Raw genomic sequence first — 14,698 nt, 5'->3', positions numbered from 1 at the left:
CAAGAGTTTGAGGTTGCTGTGAGCTGTAATGCTATAGCACTCTACAAAAGGGTGACATAGTGAGACTCTCAAAAAAAAAAAATTGCTTTCATCATCTTTCCAAAGCACCATATTAGTCAGGACATAATGGCTGCCATGATAATAAATTGTCCCCAAGTATCAGTGTAGATATACTTTATTTCTTATTCATGCTAATATCTTGCAAGTTCAGTGTTGGGGAGGGAGAATTTGAGGGAGTTCTGCTTCTTCAGGAGGTCAGTCAAGACCCAGGATGACAGTGGCATGTCTTGGCCACAGCAGCAGGGAAGAGAGAAACTGCCTTTAAGTGTCAAGTCACTTTCACTGGTATTTTATTGGTATGAATGAGTTATATAAGCCTCATCTATCTCCACGGGGGTGGACATTTAGGGGCATATGGAAGTTTTGATGGTCATTACTGTATCATATGCATCTCATATTTCACGGCAATCATAGTTTATAATTATTCTAGTAAAGTCTGTTTTCTTTTACTGGAGGGTAAACTTCCCAAAGGCAAGGATAAGAATGTCTGTTTCGAACACCAATAAACTCCAAACGCCAGTTATATGCAGCAGGGACTTGATAAATTATTTGTTAGATAAATAAAAAGTTTAAAACCAATAGTCAAAATAATTAACCTTTTTAATTTTTTAAAGGAAAAAATACTCTCCATAGGAAGGCATTTCTATTTTTATGTCCATCAGTAGCCAAATGGAACATTATATAAACATTTCCAAATATGCCAACTTTGGTTTAATGCACAACTTTGAAAATAACTCATTAAAGCACACATCGAGATGCTACTAACAAATTCATTAATATCCAAGATTCAGTACTGTAGGTCAGAGGTCATCCAGGGTTAACATTTTCATTACAATGAACTGCGAAATTCCAGTGAGAAATGTTTGCCTGAATTAAACTAGTAATCTCTAAAGCTGGAGTTCAAAACTTTTCAAAGTCTAATTCACCCCCACACAACACACACAATCACACACACAAACACATGTATACACACACTTATAAACTGCTCATTGGGGCATCAGAGCAATTTAATGGAAAAAGAAAATTGAAACTTCAAAGGGCATTTGTAAACGTGGGACTATTATTTGGACAACTGGATAGAACAGGCAGAAATCCTAAAGATGCATATAAATATTACCCAGTAAGTGACAGGCTACAGAAAACCATACCTAAACATGTCATGAATTCCACTACAGTGAACAGATCTGGCAAACCGAAACACTAGAACCATGACTATAAGCCTTGCTCCATTCTATACAAACAAAATCTCTAACTATTATAAGGACAGATGAGAATTCACATGCAACAGAGGAAATATAAATTATGTTGAATTTTTAAAAATGAAAAATATAAATCCTTGGTTAAACAGTTCATTTAAAAATATGCAGCTTTATTTTTAAATGCAGTTACGCTGAAAGATGGCAGTTAACTTCACTCATATGTAAAATGTTTTTAAAATATCCATACATTGGTTTATAAATTATATACTAACCTTAGCTAAATGTTTTTTCACCAAAAATTCTCAAACGACTGTCAAAAAAACTTCACATTCTATGCCCACCATAATACTAAACATGATAAATTGTGGCGCTAAAGGTGAATCATTATGAATTACTAAGTTTTGGATGTGATGGAAGTCACATGAGCACTCACATTTAAAGACAACTAAGTGCTAAACCAGCAGTAACCGCCTTCTTGTTGCAGGTGTTATTAATTTGATCTAAATTGAGCAACTATTTGGGAACTCTAAAAACTGAAAAGCTCATCTTTCTTTTCCAACCTGTAAGGGAAACAGAAAGGTGATGAAGTTAACTACTAATATAGTGTTTCACACGTTCTGTTGAACTATTTAACACAAACTTGCAAATGCAAATGTTTTAAGATTTTTGAAGAGAAGCATCTATAACGTTAAGCTTGTCTATGTTAAATAAATGTAACTGTTTCATTTGCTTAGATATGTCATCCTAATGCCAAAAGTATTTAAACATTTACGGATAACCCAATGAATTGGAAAGGACTCACAGTAACTGCACATAATCTTCACCTGTAGCATTAGAAAATAATCAAATAACCGCCCATTTTCCAAGGCAATGGAACATTCTACAAATCCATGACAGAAATACTAAGCTAAAAGGCTTTGAGAGTATGCGCAGTATAAATTTTTTAAAGAAAATATATACATGACTATAGGAGAAAAAAATGATTGTATAATCACTTAAGTATTAATAATGGCTACATCTCCAGGTGGTAGGATTATGGTTGTTGTAACGGGTAAAGTATTTTCAAAATATCTAACTTAAAAGCCAGCATATTACCACCAAATGAAACTATTTTGTCCTTTCCTGTCTTCACATTACCTTTTTTTTTAAAGCTACCAACCAACGTGAATTTGTCTGAGTGGCTACCTGTATTCTAAGATAGATCTCTCCAAAGATGGAAAAATAGCATAAAAGAATGATTTGCTCTAAAATTAAAAGCTGATAAGCAACTTAATCATTAGGCTTCCTATAGGTGTATAAATCTATAGGAAAGTTGAGTCTCTAACATCTCATCTTTAAAAATTTTTCTCCATTATCTTGCCAGTTTTTATGTACTGTTCTTACACCAGCACTGAATATTTTTGTTTCCACTCACAAATGTTTCTTCACAAGCAACAGCACTGCTAATCAAAACTTATACTTAAACCATTTAAGACTGAGCTTTAGAAGTGTGGCTAAGTATCTGGCAAAATTAAAAGAACCAAAAGAGTTTCATGTTAGCAGCAAATCAACCAGATTTAAGGGTCTTGATTTTTTGGGAAGCCTTTGGAAGCCTGCATGTTACACCTTGGTGATTTTTAAATTCTCAATGGAAATGGTGATGGCATTCACTGAACCAAGCCAGCTCAAATTACAGTGTAGCAAGGACAAGATATACCAACAGAATTGTCAGAAAAATTCCTACTTTTCAAACATCACCAAAATATCTCCTTATAAATCTGAATAATTTCAGACTCAAGTATACTTTTCAACCATAATTTTACCTAAGATACCTAAAAATAAAACGTGTGCACACACACACACAATTATACACTTTATACTTTACATTATTGCACATTATTCACATTTACTTTTAAAAAGTCACATGGAGATGTAAACTTAATAACATTAAATCCATTGTTAATTAATAGTCTGCTTTATTTTCAAAACACTGGTAACAAGTTACATTTCCACTTACTACCTTACTATGCTTTGTTGAAAGAATATGCTTTTGTCTTTAAGCTTTTAAGGAAGTTAGAAACAAGATTCAATTCAAGTACACAAAAGTCCTTTAAACTACTCTGCAATATGAATTTTTATATGGCACAAGTCACAATGAGTAGATAAAGCGCCCCATATGTTGATGGCACAGCATAGAATTATAAGGAAAAGCCACAAAATTGAAATCTGATTCTGGGGAATTATCTTTAGACACCTGGCTTATTTAATTAAAAAATGCACAATTTCCCCAAATTCTTGAATTTCCAGGATTAGAATGCTATTGAATGTGCTTGTGACTAAAGCCCTGAAAGTAAATGCTTCTTAGACATAAGGAGACAAGATACTCTACTCCCAAGCTGATGAAGGCCATGCTTTTAAAATGGTAGGCTTTGAAGGACAGCAGGGAGGGAAAAAAACTTACAAAAAACTTCTTAATCACATTTGGCATTTGGCTGCCCATTATTTAAAATTTTAATGGATTTATGAAATTTAAATTATAAACTCTAATTTAATAAAACACCCACACAATGACAAGAATGAGACTTTAATCAGTTTTAAGTGGAGTTTATAACACTAAGAGATAAAGGGTTGTTAACAAACACAATAACAAATGGACATCTGATTGGTATGAGGCATTATCCTGTACACATCATATTGGGATTTTTGTGTATCCTCAGTGCATAGCATTTACACACAGAGCCACTGCTGCACAGCACAAGAGTATCTGAAGAGGCTGAATCAGAGTAAGGCTGTTGAACAGACTGAAATTTTTAGTATATATACTCTATATGAAAACAGATTGAACTTTTGAACTGGCAGGTAGAAGGCAACTCTGCCAAACACTACAATTAAAGCCCCCACTTGAGTGCACAGTTCCACCCCTTCCATCTGCATGCATGACACATCAACAGTATTTAAAGGTAAACGAGGCACTTTGTGGCAACCACAGCCATCGTTATGAACATATTGCACAAATTTTCTAGAACTAAACATGTAACTTGTACCCTACTTTTATTTTTTTAAAGCTGAAACATTTGATGCTGCCGGTAAACTCCACTTAAGTTTATAACCTGTGCCACAGCAAAGAATGGTGATGCTATTTTTTCAACTACCCTTTTGTAACTATGGCAAAAATGTTCAAGAGGAGCTACAAAGGACTTGGGATAGGACAGGGCCCATTTGTAAGCTTTCTTAAAAAGTGATGCCTTCAAGTAACTTCAGACATGTAAGCTGGCTGCACATCCAAAAAGTCTAAGAAAACATTCCAGAGACTCAGAGAGATTACCTACAGAATGCATTTCAGGCTAATTATGAATACTGTCATAAATAAAGTTTTAATTAGGACTCGAAAATCTTTCAGTCATAGCAATTCTTGTCAAATTCTATGGGAATTGTAACTGAAATAAAGGAGAGTATGTATAATATATATATTTATATATATAATATATATAATGCCATTTTTCCATTTCCAATGACTACACCATAAAATGTAAGCAAGGCTTCTCAAAAACATTGAAACATTCAAAATCAAAACCCTCATTCAGACCTTCACATTCCAAAGGAAAAATAATAACAGTGCAAAAGCCCATTATAATGTCATCATTTATGACCTGGCCCTCCATGTAACATATTGGAACAATACAAGTTGTGACTTAATATGCTGTGCCCAAATTGTAATAAAGAACAGTATTAATATCTTCGAAACATGAAGTTGATTTTCATTTTAGTCAACAATTTTCAGCTTTTATGAAAAACAAGGTGGTATATAAATTTCAGTGGTGAGATCTTAGGAATAGTTGTCTCTAACTTTACCAATTTAACTTAAGAGCCGTCAATCAACAACTCTATCAATGTTTAAATATAAAGGTGTAAATCCTAAGAACTTTGTTAAAAATTTAAAAATTTTATTTGTTGAATGAAAATGATGAGGTATGGAAAACATGTCAACATTTACGGAGAATATTTTGGATGAAGTTCTGCCTAATCTATTTACCATCAAACTCCATAAATGCTGCTCTAGTAGGTCCTATGCAATCTGTATTTGTAAATTAACTAAGTCAGACCACAGCTAGTGAACAAGTTCAGCACCATTAAGTTATTGAAAATGGAATTTTATACCACTAAGAAATATAATGGCTGGTTATTCAAATGTCAAGGTCAAAGTATAATTTGAAAGACACCAAATTTCTGGAGAAAAATCCTTTTTAATAGTATTTTCACATTAGCTTTACAATAGTAGTTGTATTCTGCTTAAAATTGTATGCAGTCTGGGCATATCAAATATATGATATTTAAGTGAAATTGAAGCCCTAGTCCCAACTCTAGCACTATGAAGAAATGATACAACACTGCACATTTAAAAAAAAACCTATTCTTTCGATAGGAAATCAATAAAGCATATGTAGGACAATTTCTACTGAAAAATTAAATGTCTTAGTATTTGTGCAGTGTTGATAATGTACTGCAATACTAATTTTCTTTTTAACACAAATAATATCCTTTTTAATATAAACATCATATGTATTCAATATTCAAGTAAAATTCCCTAACAGTTAATGACATTTAAAAAAATGTGCAAAACTGCAAAACTCATTGTAATAGAATGTGTAAGGTCAAAGGGGTGGAACGGCTGACAGCTATTGGATTGAATAAGTGCATCATAAATCCTCAAAGAAAAAAAAAACACTTACTGTAGAATCTCAAATTGAAATTTCCTTGTAGCATTACAAAATGTTTTATATTTAATGAGAAAAAAAGCTTGCAGGCAGCACATGAAGCATCCACAGCAGGTATATGATTGAAAACTACTAAGTGTAAGTTGTTGACTGATGTAGGTACTAATAGCATCTGACTTTTAGCACTGGCCTTGATTACACAGGAGATGGAGCAGTCATTACAATTGAGAAAACATATTTAATAAATCATTGTCAAATTTTTGCGTTTCAAGCCCATTCTTTGATAGCCTCCACATTTATATGGTTAAGTCATTGTTGCTGTGTTTCTTACCTATGACCACATTATTTTTATATCCCTTCATTTGTGGATTCTTAAGATGTTGCAGAAGGTTCATTCCTGTACCCCAATACAGATTCACTTCCTCTAGCTGCCTTTTCTAGCACCAATATGCTTTAAAAAAAAAATGCACGAACAACAAGCAGTGACAGCGGCCAATTCCTCAAATGTCCAGATTAAATAACTGTAGCATGCTAAAGAAAGGTGTGTGTGAATAGCTGGAGATGGTATATGGTCCAGAGTCCAGCATAAAATATACTCCTTTCTGAGCATTCCCTCCAATCCCCTAACCCAAATTACATGCATTAGAATGTAGCAAAACCCTTTAGAAACATCTCTTAGCCAACTGCAAACTTATCTGTTGCCACAAGTGCAAAGGGGTAGGATGTGAACCAGTACATCACAAAGCTCTTTAGCCACTTCAGTTGGTGACAGAACACAAAAGGAAAAATTCCTACGTATACATATCAGTCTGTCTCCACTTTTTATAAAACTGGAATAAAATGGGAAAGTGCCATCTTTCTTTATTAATCCTAATTGAATTTTAAATGTCCTTTTGACACAAAAAGGTATATACATGACACAGCTACACAACCTTTTTTCAACTGGACAACAAGTGTCAAAACCCTGTGGATATATAGGGTAAAACAAGATTGGTCAGGAAAAGAGAATTGTTCCTATAACTGGTAATCTGACACAATGTCCTATTGCCATTAAAAAAAAAGGTCCATTTTCAGTTTATTCAAGTTTGTTTTCATGGTGTTTTATCCCTCTTGATAAAAAAAAAATTCAGACTTTTGTAATTTGTGTATGCTGATCTTCATCAAAAGGTTCATTCTCTGGATCAGAGTCAGTGGTGTCAGAATATCTATAATGATCAGGTTCATTGTCACTAACATCTGGCGTTACAGAAGTTGAACTGCTAGCCTCTGGATTTGATGGCTCCTCTACTGTTTTTGTGAAGTACAGCTTCACCTAGAGAAAGAAAAAATTTAAAATGAAAATCCACAAATATGACTAATCTTAAATTAGTGAAGACATATTTCTATAAGATAAAGTAGTATACCAAGTATGATCTTCAGAAGGCAATTGCTTTCTAAGATTTCCTACATTTTCTTACTATGTACCTAAAAGGTGATTTTAATACATGATTTAAAAAGATAAGCTCCAAGTATTAACTAAATAGTTCTATGAAACCTGCAGATTGAAGGTCATCAATAGTTTTTCGATTACAAACTTCAATCCATGAATGGTTGTGTTCCAAAAGAATATTTCTCTTACTATCTGTATAAAAATTCAATTTTTTTTCATACAAACAACACTATACAAACATACAAAATATGTGATCAACAATGATATTTAGGATCTATTAGTTCTAAAAACTTCAACTAAAGTGAGAAAAAGAAGTTAACATAAAATAGTGGTCATAACAAGCCAAGGACCTTTAACATGCATAGTCAGAATAATTGTCAAAACAACACTACAAGTTAGGTTTTTCCATTTTAAAGCAGAGAAAGTTAAAGACCAGAAAGGTTAGGGAACTTGCTAAAGCAGGCAGTGGATATGAGATTTAAATGAACTGAAATCCCTTTCTCATTCTATTTTATCAACAGCCCTCCCCTATTATTCCAGCATTTTTATCATCCATACTCCAGTAAATTGAGTTAATCTGACAGCTTCTTGTTATCCCTCACTGGCACTATTTTAGTGCAAGCAACCACTATCTCTCACCTCTTAACTCATTTTCTAGCTTCCATTCTTGTTCCCTACTTTCCTTGCCAGTCTATATTTTAATGATGTTGAACAGAGTAAACATTTAAAGATGAAATTCAGATTACTTCTTTCCTTTACTGAAAGCACTCTAGTATCTTCACACGTGGACTGGTTTTCTTGCCTACTCCGTTTTAGTCAAAATGACTTGTCACTCTTCATATACATGTACCAAGCTCATTCCTCTGTCAGGCTTTTGCATCTCTATTCTTCCCTCTATTCTCAGATAGCGGTATAGCTCACTAGTATTTATTTATACCTCTGCTTATATGTCCTCTGCTTGGTCAGGAGTTCCTCTAATCATCCCAGATTAAAAAACAAACAAAAACACATACCAAGACTATTTTCTAACCCATGTCTATTTTTCACAGCACTTAACACAATATGACATTTTAAAATTTGTTTAACCAAAATTTTTTTGTAATTTTTTATTTGTAATTCAAAATATAAAACTTCTTGCAAAAAGAAAAAAGATACTTTAAAAGCTAATGTTCAAAAAATGCAGATTTAGAAAAAAAAGAAAGGAAATATAGATTCTAACAGAAATGTCTAGCTTGGAGGACATTATGTCAAAGTTAAGTCAGGCACAGACAGATAAATATCACATATTCTCACTGAAATGTGGGGACTAAAAGTGTTGCATGCCTAAAAGCAGAGAGTAAAACTGTGGTTGTTACAGGGTGAGAAGAATAGTGGAGAGAGGAGGCTGGTTAACAAATACAAAATTCCAGCTTGCTAGGACTAAGTTCTAGTTTTCTATACTACTACTGGGAGACTATAGTCAACAATAACTTATTGTTTATTTTTAAATAAACAGAAGGGGGGATTATTATTATTATTTTTGAGACAGAGTCTATGTCGCCCTCAGTAGAGTGCAGTGGTGTCACAGTTCACAGCAACCTCAAACTCTTGGGCTCAAGAGATTCTCTTGCCTCAGGCTCCAAAGTAGCTGGGACTACAAGGACCCGCCAAAATGCCCAGCTATTTTTTGTTGCAGTTGTCATTGTTGTTTAGCTGGCCCAGACCAGGTTCAAACCCGCCAGTCTTGGTGTATGTGGCTGACGCTGTAACCACTGTACTATAGGCACTGAGCCCAGAGGGGAGGATTTTGAATTTTCTCAAAGCAAATAAATAACAGATGTTGGAGGTGATGGATATGCTAATTACCATGACTTGACCATTACACATTGTATACATGTATGGAAATATCATTCTGCAACCCAAAATATGTACAACTATTATGTGTCAATTAAAAATAAAAAAAAATAGAAGAAACTTTGAAATACTTAAATTTAAGATCTAGAGGCATTTAATATTAGATCTATTTTTGTTTAAGGCCTTGCCTCACTTTTTAAAAGTATGACTCGCAGGCTTGGCGCCTGTGGCTAAGGCTCCAGCCACATACACCTAAGGTGGCGGGTTCGAATCCCCAGCCCGGACCCGCCAAACAACAATGACGGCTGCAACCAAAAAATAGCCAGGCGTTGTGGCGGGCGCCTGTGGTCCCAGCTACTTGGGAGGCTGAGGCAGGAAACTCGCTTGAGCCCAGGAGTTGGAGGTTGCTGTGAGCTGTGATGCGACAGCACTCTACCCAGGGGGACAGCTTGAGGCTCTGTCTCAAAAAAAAAAAAAAGTATGACTCGCAATATTCTTGTGCTTATAAGCTATGGTTAAGTTTGTTACATGTTATAAAAATGGAATGAAAAATTAGAGAATCAAAAAGAAAAAAGAGAAGAGTATGGTGAATGGAAAGGTTAAAAAAGATCAGGAAGAATACAAAATAGAAAAAGAAAAAATGACAATCATTGGGAGTAATTACATATCAGATCTTTTAATCTTAAGAATTCTTGCCTAGAGGCAGCCCCTGTGACTCAAAAGGGTAGGGCTCTGGCCCCATATGCCAGAGGTGGCAGGTTCAAACCCAGCCCTGGCCAAAAAAAAGAAAAAGTTTTATGGGCAGCACCTGTGGTTTAGTGAGTAGGGTGCCAGCCCCATCTACCAAGGGTGGCGGGTTCAAACCCAGCCCTAGCCAAACTGCAACAATAAAATAGCCAGGCATTGTGGCGGGTACCTGTAGTCCCAGCTACTCAGGAGGCTGAGGCAAGAGAATTGCCTAAGCCCAGGAGCTGGAGGTTGCTGTGAGCTGTGTGATGCCACGGCACTCTACCAAGGGTGATAAAGTGAGATTCTCTCTCTAAAAAAAAAAAAAAAATTCTTGCCTATATAAGTAGAAATACATACATATCACATACATACATATATATGTGTGTATATATATGAAACAGATACAATGAGAGATGTAATGAAATGGAAAAAAACGAGATACAACATGAGGAAATAAAAAGGGTTATAGAAAAAGAATAAAAGGTGAGGACAATCAGAGAAGGTCTTTGAAAGATGAACAGACTGAAGGGTAGAAAGGTACAAAGAGAAGAAAATAAGTGGAAAGACCAGAAGCAGAAGCTTAGTGCTGTGAAGATCTGGAGACCAGTAAAACACGAATCTCAGGGAGCAACGAGAGAAGGTAGCTAGAGTTGATGCATATCCTTGTAGTCAGGGTAAAAAACCCACAAGGTTTTTATAAAGTATCAATAGGAGTGGCACAATCAAGTCTATTTTTAAGATCACTCTAAGGTGTTAAGACTAAAGACTAACTTGGAAAGGAGTCAAGAGTAGAAGCAGTGAAAACATTCCCAAATAACAGTTCTATCCATTTTTCTTCTCCCATTCCTAATTTGACTCCTACTCACTTAACTCCCCTCCTGTACCTCTGCGCCAGATTTCAGCAAACAACAACAGCAACAAAGAATTAGGGAAGGAAAAATGCAGCTTTTTTGACTATGTGTGCATCAAGGTATTTAATTAGAAACTTTCAGGTTACTGCTATTAATACAGAAATATTGCTTCTAAATAATACATAATTTAAAAACTAGTTAAGGACTCATTAAAACTAGTTAAAAACTCATTAGCGCTACACCTTTCTCACTTAAGATACAATGTCTTAAAACACACACATACACACACACATCATCATCACTTCCCCAAAATGTTTTAACTGACCTTAAAATTTGGAGAAAAATATCGGTTGGCCTTGTCTTTATTTGCTTTGTCAAGATCATTTTTTGTTAAAGTAAGTACTAGATACTCTTTGTCATTATCTGCACGCTCTATACTACAAATGCTATCAATTTCTTGATCACATAGACTTCCATTTTCTACTTTTTCTGAGGTTTCCTCTGGTCCTGGTATGAAGAACGTATTTACCCAAAAATGAAACATTTTATCCTAAGAAAAAAAAAAGGAAAAAAAAAGACACTTATTTTTATTAAATATTTTATTTTTTTAATAAAGAAAATGTCATCTATATTCAACAATGAAGTTAGGTATCATTTGATATTTTGAATTAAGGCAAACCCAAACAATTTATTTGGCAATCTGTGGTTACCTGTTGTATGCTCATTCACATAATTTTTCCTTTACTCATATTCTAGACCAAAATAAAACCTCACAAGAATGAAGATAACTTACTTTTGTCTTTATTTTTATTTTTATTTGGCAATCTGTGGTTACCTGTTGTAGTCTCATTCACATGATTTTTCCTTTACTCATATTCTAGACCAAAATATAATCTCACGAGAATGAAGATAACTTACTTTTGTCTTAAAAAGTTCTCGGAAGGTTAGTGAGACTTCCCTGATGAAGCATGGCAAATACACGTCTACCATTGTTTCCCCCCAAATAAGGCATTGTCTTATGTTTATTTTTTCTCAACAAGACACATTAGGGCTTATTTTCAGGGGATGTCTTATTTTTATTAAGTATAATACAACTATCTACATTTATTCAAATGCAGTTAAGTCATCTTCTTCTGGAACCTGACAGGGGGAGCCAATCTTGTTGGTGGGGCTAGTGCTAGTGATGGGTTCCCCTAGCCGTTCTCACTTGCTCAATAGGATACCTGCAACCGCAGTTACCACCTGCCACCTGCACAAGTGTGAATAGCTCGGAGAAAGGAGCTGTGGCAGATAAAAGGTTATTCCAGTCTTCCTTACTGCTCAGAGGCTGAAATGGATGACATGGTTATGCAGATAAGCTGTGCAGCCATGTCCATCACTAGGTCTTATTATCAGGGTGGGGCTTATATTTAACAAACGCATAGAAATCCTGCTAGGGCTTATTTTGGGGGTAGATCTTATTTTCGGGGAAACACGGTACTTACATGGTGGTACAAACTCAGAGTGGCTTCGATTTCTTACTTGATAATATATGCTTAAAAACTTTCAGAAGGAAATATAAGGAGGCAGGGAGGAGTACCTCTGATTTCTTATTATGTTATAAGATGCCTATTCTTCAAAAAATAGTAGTAATATGGAGCTTTCTTAATCAAAAACCACAACAGAAGTTCTTGACCAACATAGAAATTTGGCCTGATGTGAATCAAGCCTAACAATAATTAAGGCTCTGTGACATCTTATCTGGTGTCTTAAAGTGCCATTTACATCTTTTATTCTAATTTATTTTCAAGTTTTGTGTTTTTCTCTAAGAATGTAAGTAAAACCCTTAAGGATCTATGCCTTAAACTTCATTATATCCTTTAATAGAACCTAGTAAGGCAATTTTATACATGACAAGTTAATTTGTTAATTTCAATTATTTTAGCAAAGTCATTGAATTAGTTATTATATTTTACTTAGAGTCAGAAGAAAATAAAGCTAATATGTTAAGTTTCCAAAAATGTCAATTCCTTATGTGCACAGATTATATCAAAATTGTTTTTGTTTAAATCACAACAGACATTTAAATGAAGCAGGGAAATTAAAATGGAAGTTTACAAAATCTAAGACACATACACATTACAAATATTTAATTAATTTTAAATATGTTAATATACTGGTGATTAAGAACTGAAACAAGAATTAGTACATTCTAAAGTTGTAGGAAAATGGTAATTCAGGTTGACTATTTCCAAATGCAAAATATAAAATTTTATGTATATTAAGTATTATAATGAATGGGGGGAAAATCCCAAAACATACGAATTATCTTAATTTTAAAACATTTACTAACACTTCTGGGAATAGAAATAACATTTTAAAGTTACCAAGATATATTTAGCTGATTTATACAGAAAAGGTAGGAAATGAGTTTCTGGTAAAAAAAAAAAAAAAAATCAGTTTAATATTTTGTGAGTTTTCCAGCTAACTGGATTCTAAATAAAGGAAATTATATTTCTTTGACTTCTGGTTAATGTCAAAGTAGCATTTAAAATTTTTGCAGTAAGTAAAATTTCCTCTTATTTTCTTTCAAAAGAAAAAGATTAAAAAAAACCTTAATGGTATTACTAAGAATGTCTAAAGGCTTCCAATAAGCTAACAATATAACATATTTAACAAGGTAACAACACTATACAAAGCTAGTCCTTTTCTTCATTACTAACTAAAAATTCTATACCTGAGGTCATTTGAAACAGTCACACTTAGTATTTTAAACAAAGATAATGTTTTAAAATGAGTTCTTACCTTCTCTAAATGTAGCTCAGTAAAAGACAAACCTTACTAATTTTCTAAACCTGCATATTTGAATACCACCATATTTTTCATTCTTTATTACTTCCTCTTCATATTGATCTCTCAGCTAAAAAACTAAATAACCAATAAATCTGAGGAAGCTAAATAGAAAATAACACAGTATTAAAAAACATAAACCGAAATGGAGGAAAAAGTGGTTTATGTCGTTATATAAGGCTACAGAACAAATCTTATTTCTATCTATAGAACAAAATTTTTTTTAAATTAGGGCCTCAGCTAATTAACCATCTTTGTTCAGGAAAATACATCTCATGTATTACATAATGCCCATGGCCTCTTCCTTCTAACAGGATTATTACCATTATAATGCCTCATCAATGCTACAGTAAGCAAAGCACCTGCAGATCTAATAGAAAACTAATTGTAGGCCGGTGAGGTGGCTCATGCCTGTAATCCTAGCCCCCGGGAGCCTGAGGTGGGTAGATCAAGGCCTGTGGATTGCTAGAGATCAGGAGGTCAAGACTAGTCCAAGAAAGAACCTGCTCTACTAAAAATAGAAACAACTAGCCCAGCATGGTGGCAGATTCTCAGCTACTCAGTAGGCTGAGCCAGGAGGCACGCATGAGCCCAAGAGTTTGAAGTTGCTGTGAGCTCTGACACCATGATGCTCTACCCAGGCAACAGAATGAGTGTCACTGGTTCCAAAAATGAAAAAGAAAACTAATTGTAGTTCATTAGAGGCCAGTCATAAAAAATGATTTCTGCCCAACCAAAGGCTTTATGTAAAAGATCTGAGGTTACTCTTCAAAATATGGCTATTTTAGATATTTTTTCCCAATGAAAGTAAAATGCAAACCTTTTTTAGCATCTTGTTCTGTTTGTGGAAGAACTCTACTTTGATGTCACCACATACAGGCAACGGCTGAGGGAACTCGAAATACATGAACTTGTCTTCTCGTCGTGTGGGTCCTGAAGTGGAGGAATATATCTTCACCTTTAGCTGGCAGACCACAAACTGAGGATCTGCATGGTTAAATACATACTAGCATCATTTCACAGGAAATGCCTTTAACTGTCTACTGTTGAGAATGATTTTAATGACCAATATCA

General features: G+C 34.4%; 1 protein-coding gene across 1 annotated transcript in view; it reads right to left on the bottom strand.

Moving 5' to 3' along the window:
- Positions 1–3,655: 3,655 nt before the first annotated feature.
- Positions 3,656–14,698, bottom strand: part of PTEN (phosphatase and tensin homolog) — a 98,939-nt gene continuing 87,896 nt past the window's right edge. The window contains exons 7-9 of the mRNA XM_003783677.3: positions 14,445–14,611; positions 11,121–11,345; positions 3,656–7,265 (exon numbers count right to left, since the gene is read on the bottom strand). Of these exons, the coding sequence (XP_003783725.1) occupies positions 7,080–7,265; positions 11,121–11,345; positions 14,445–14,611 (578 nt within the window). The 3' untranslated portion in view covers positions 3,656–7,079. The remainder of the gene's footprint in view (positions 7,266–11,120; positions 11,346–14,444; positions 14,612–14,698) is intronic.

The sequence above is a fragment of the Otolemur garnettii genome, unplaced genomic scaffold (genome assembly GCF_000181295.1).
Source record: "Otolemur garnettii isolate 467f Iridium unplaced genomic scaffold, OtoGar3 scaffold00008, whole genome shotgun sequence".
Lineage (NCBI taxonomy): Eukaryota > Metazoa > Chordata > Mammalia > Primates > Galagidae > Otolemur > Otolemur garnettii.
This window is presented reverse-complemented; position numbering and strand designations above follow the sequence as displayed.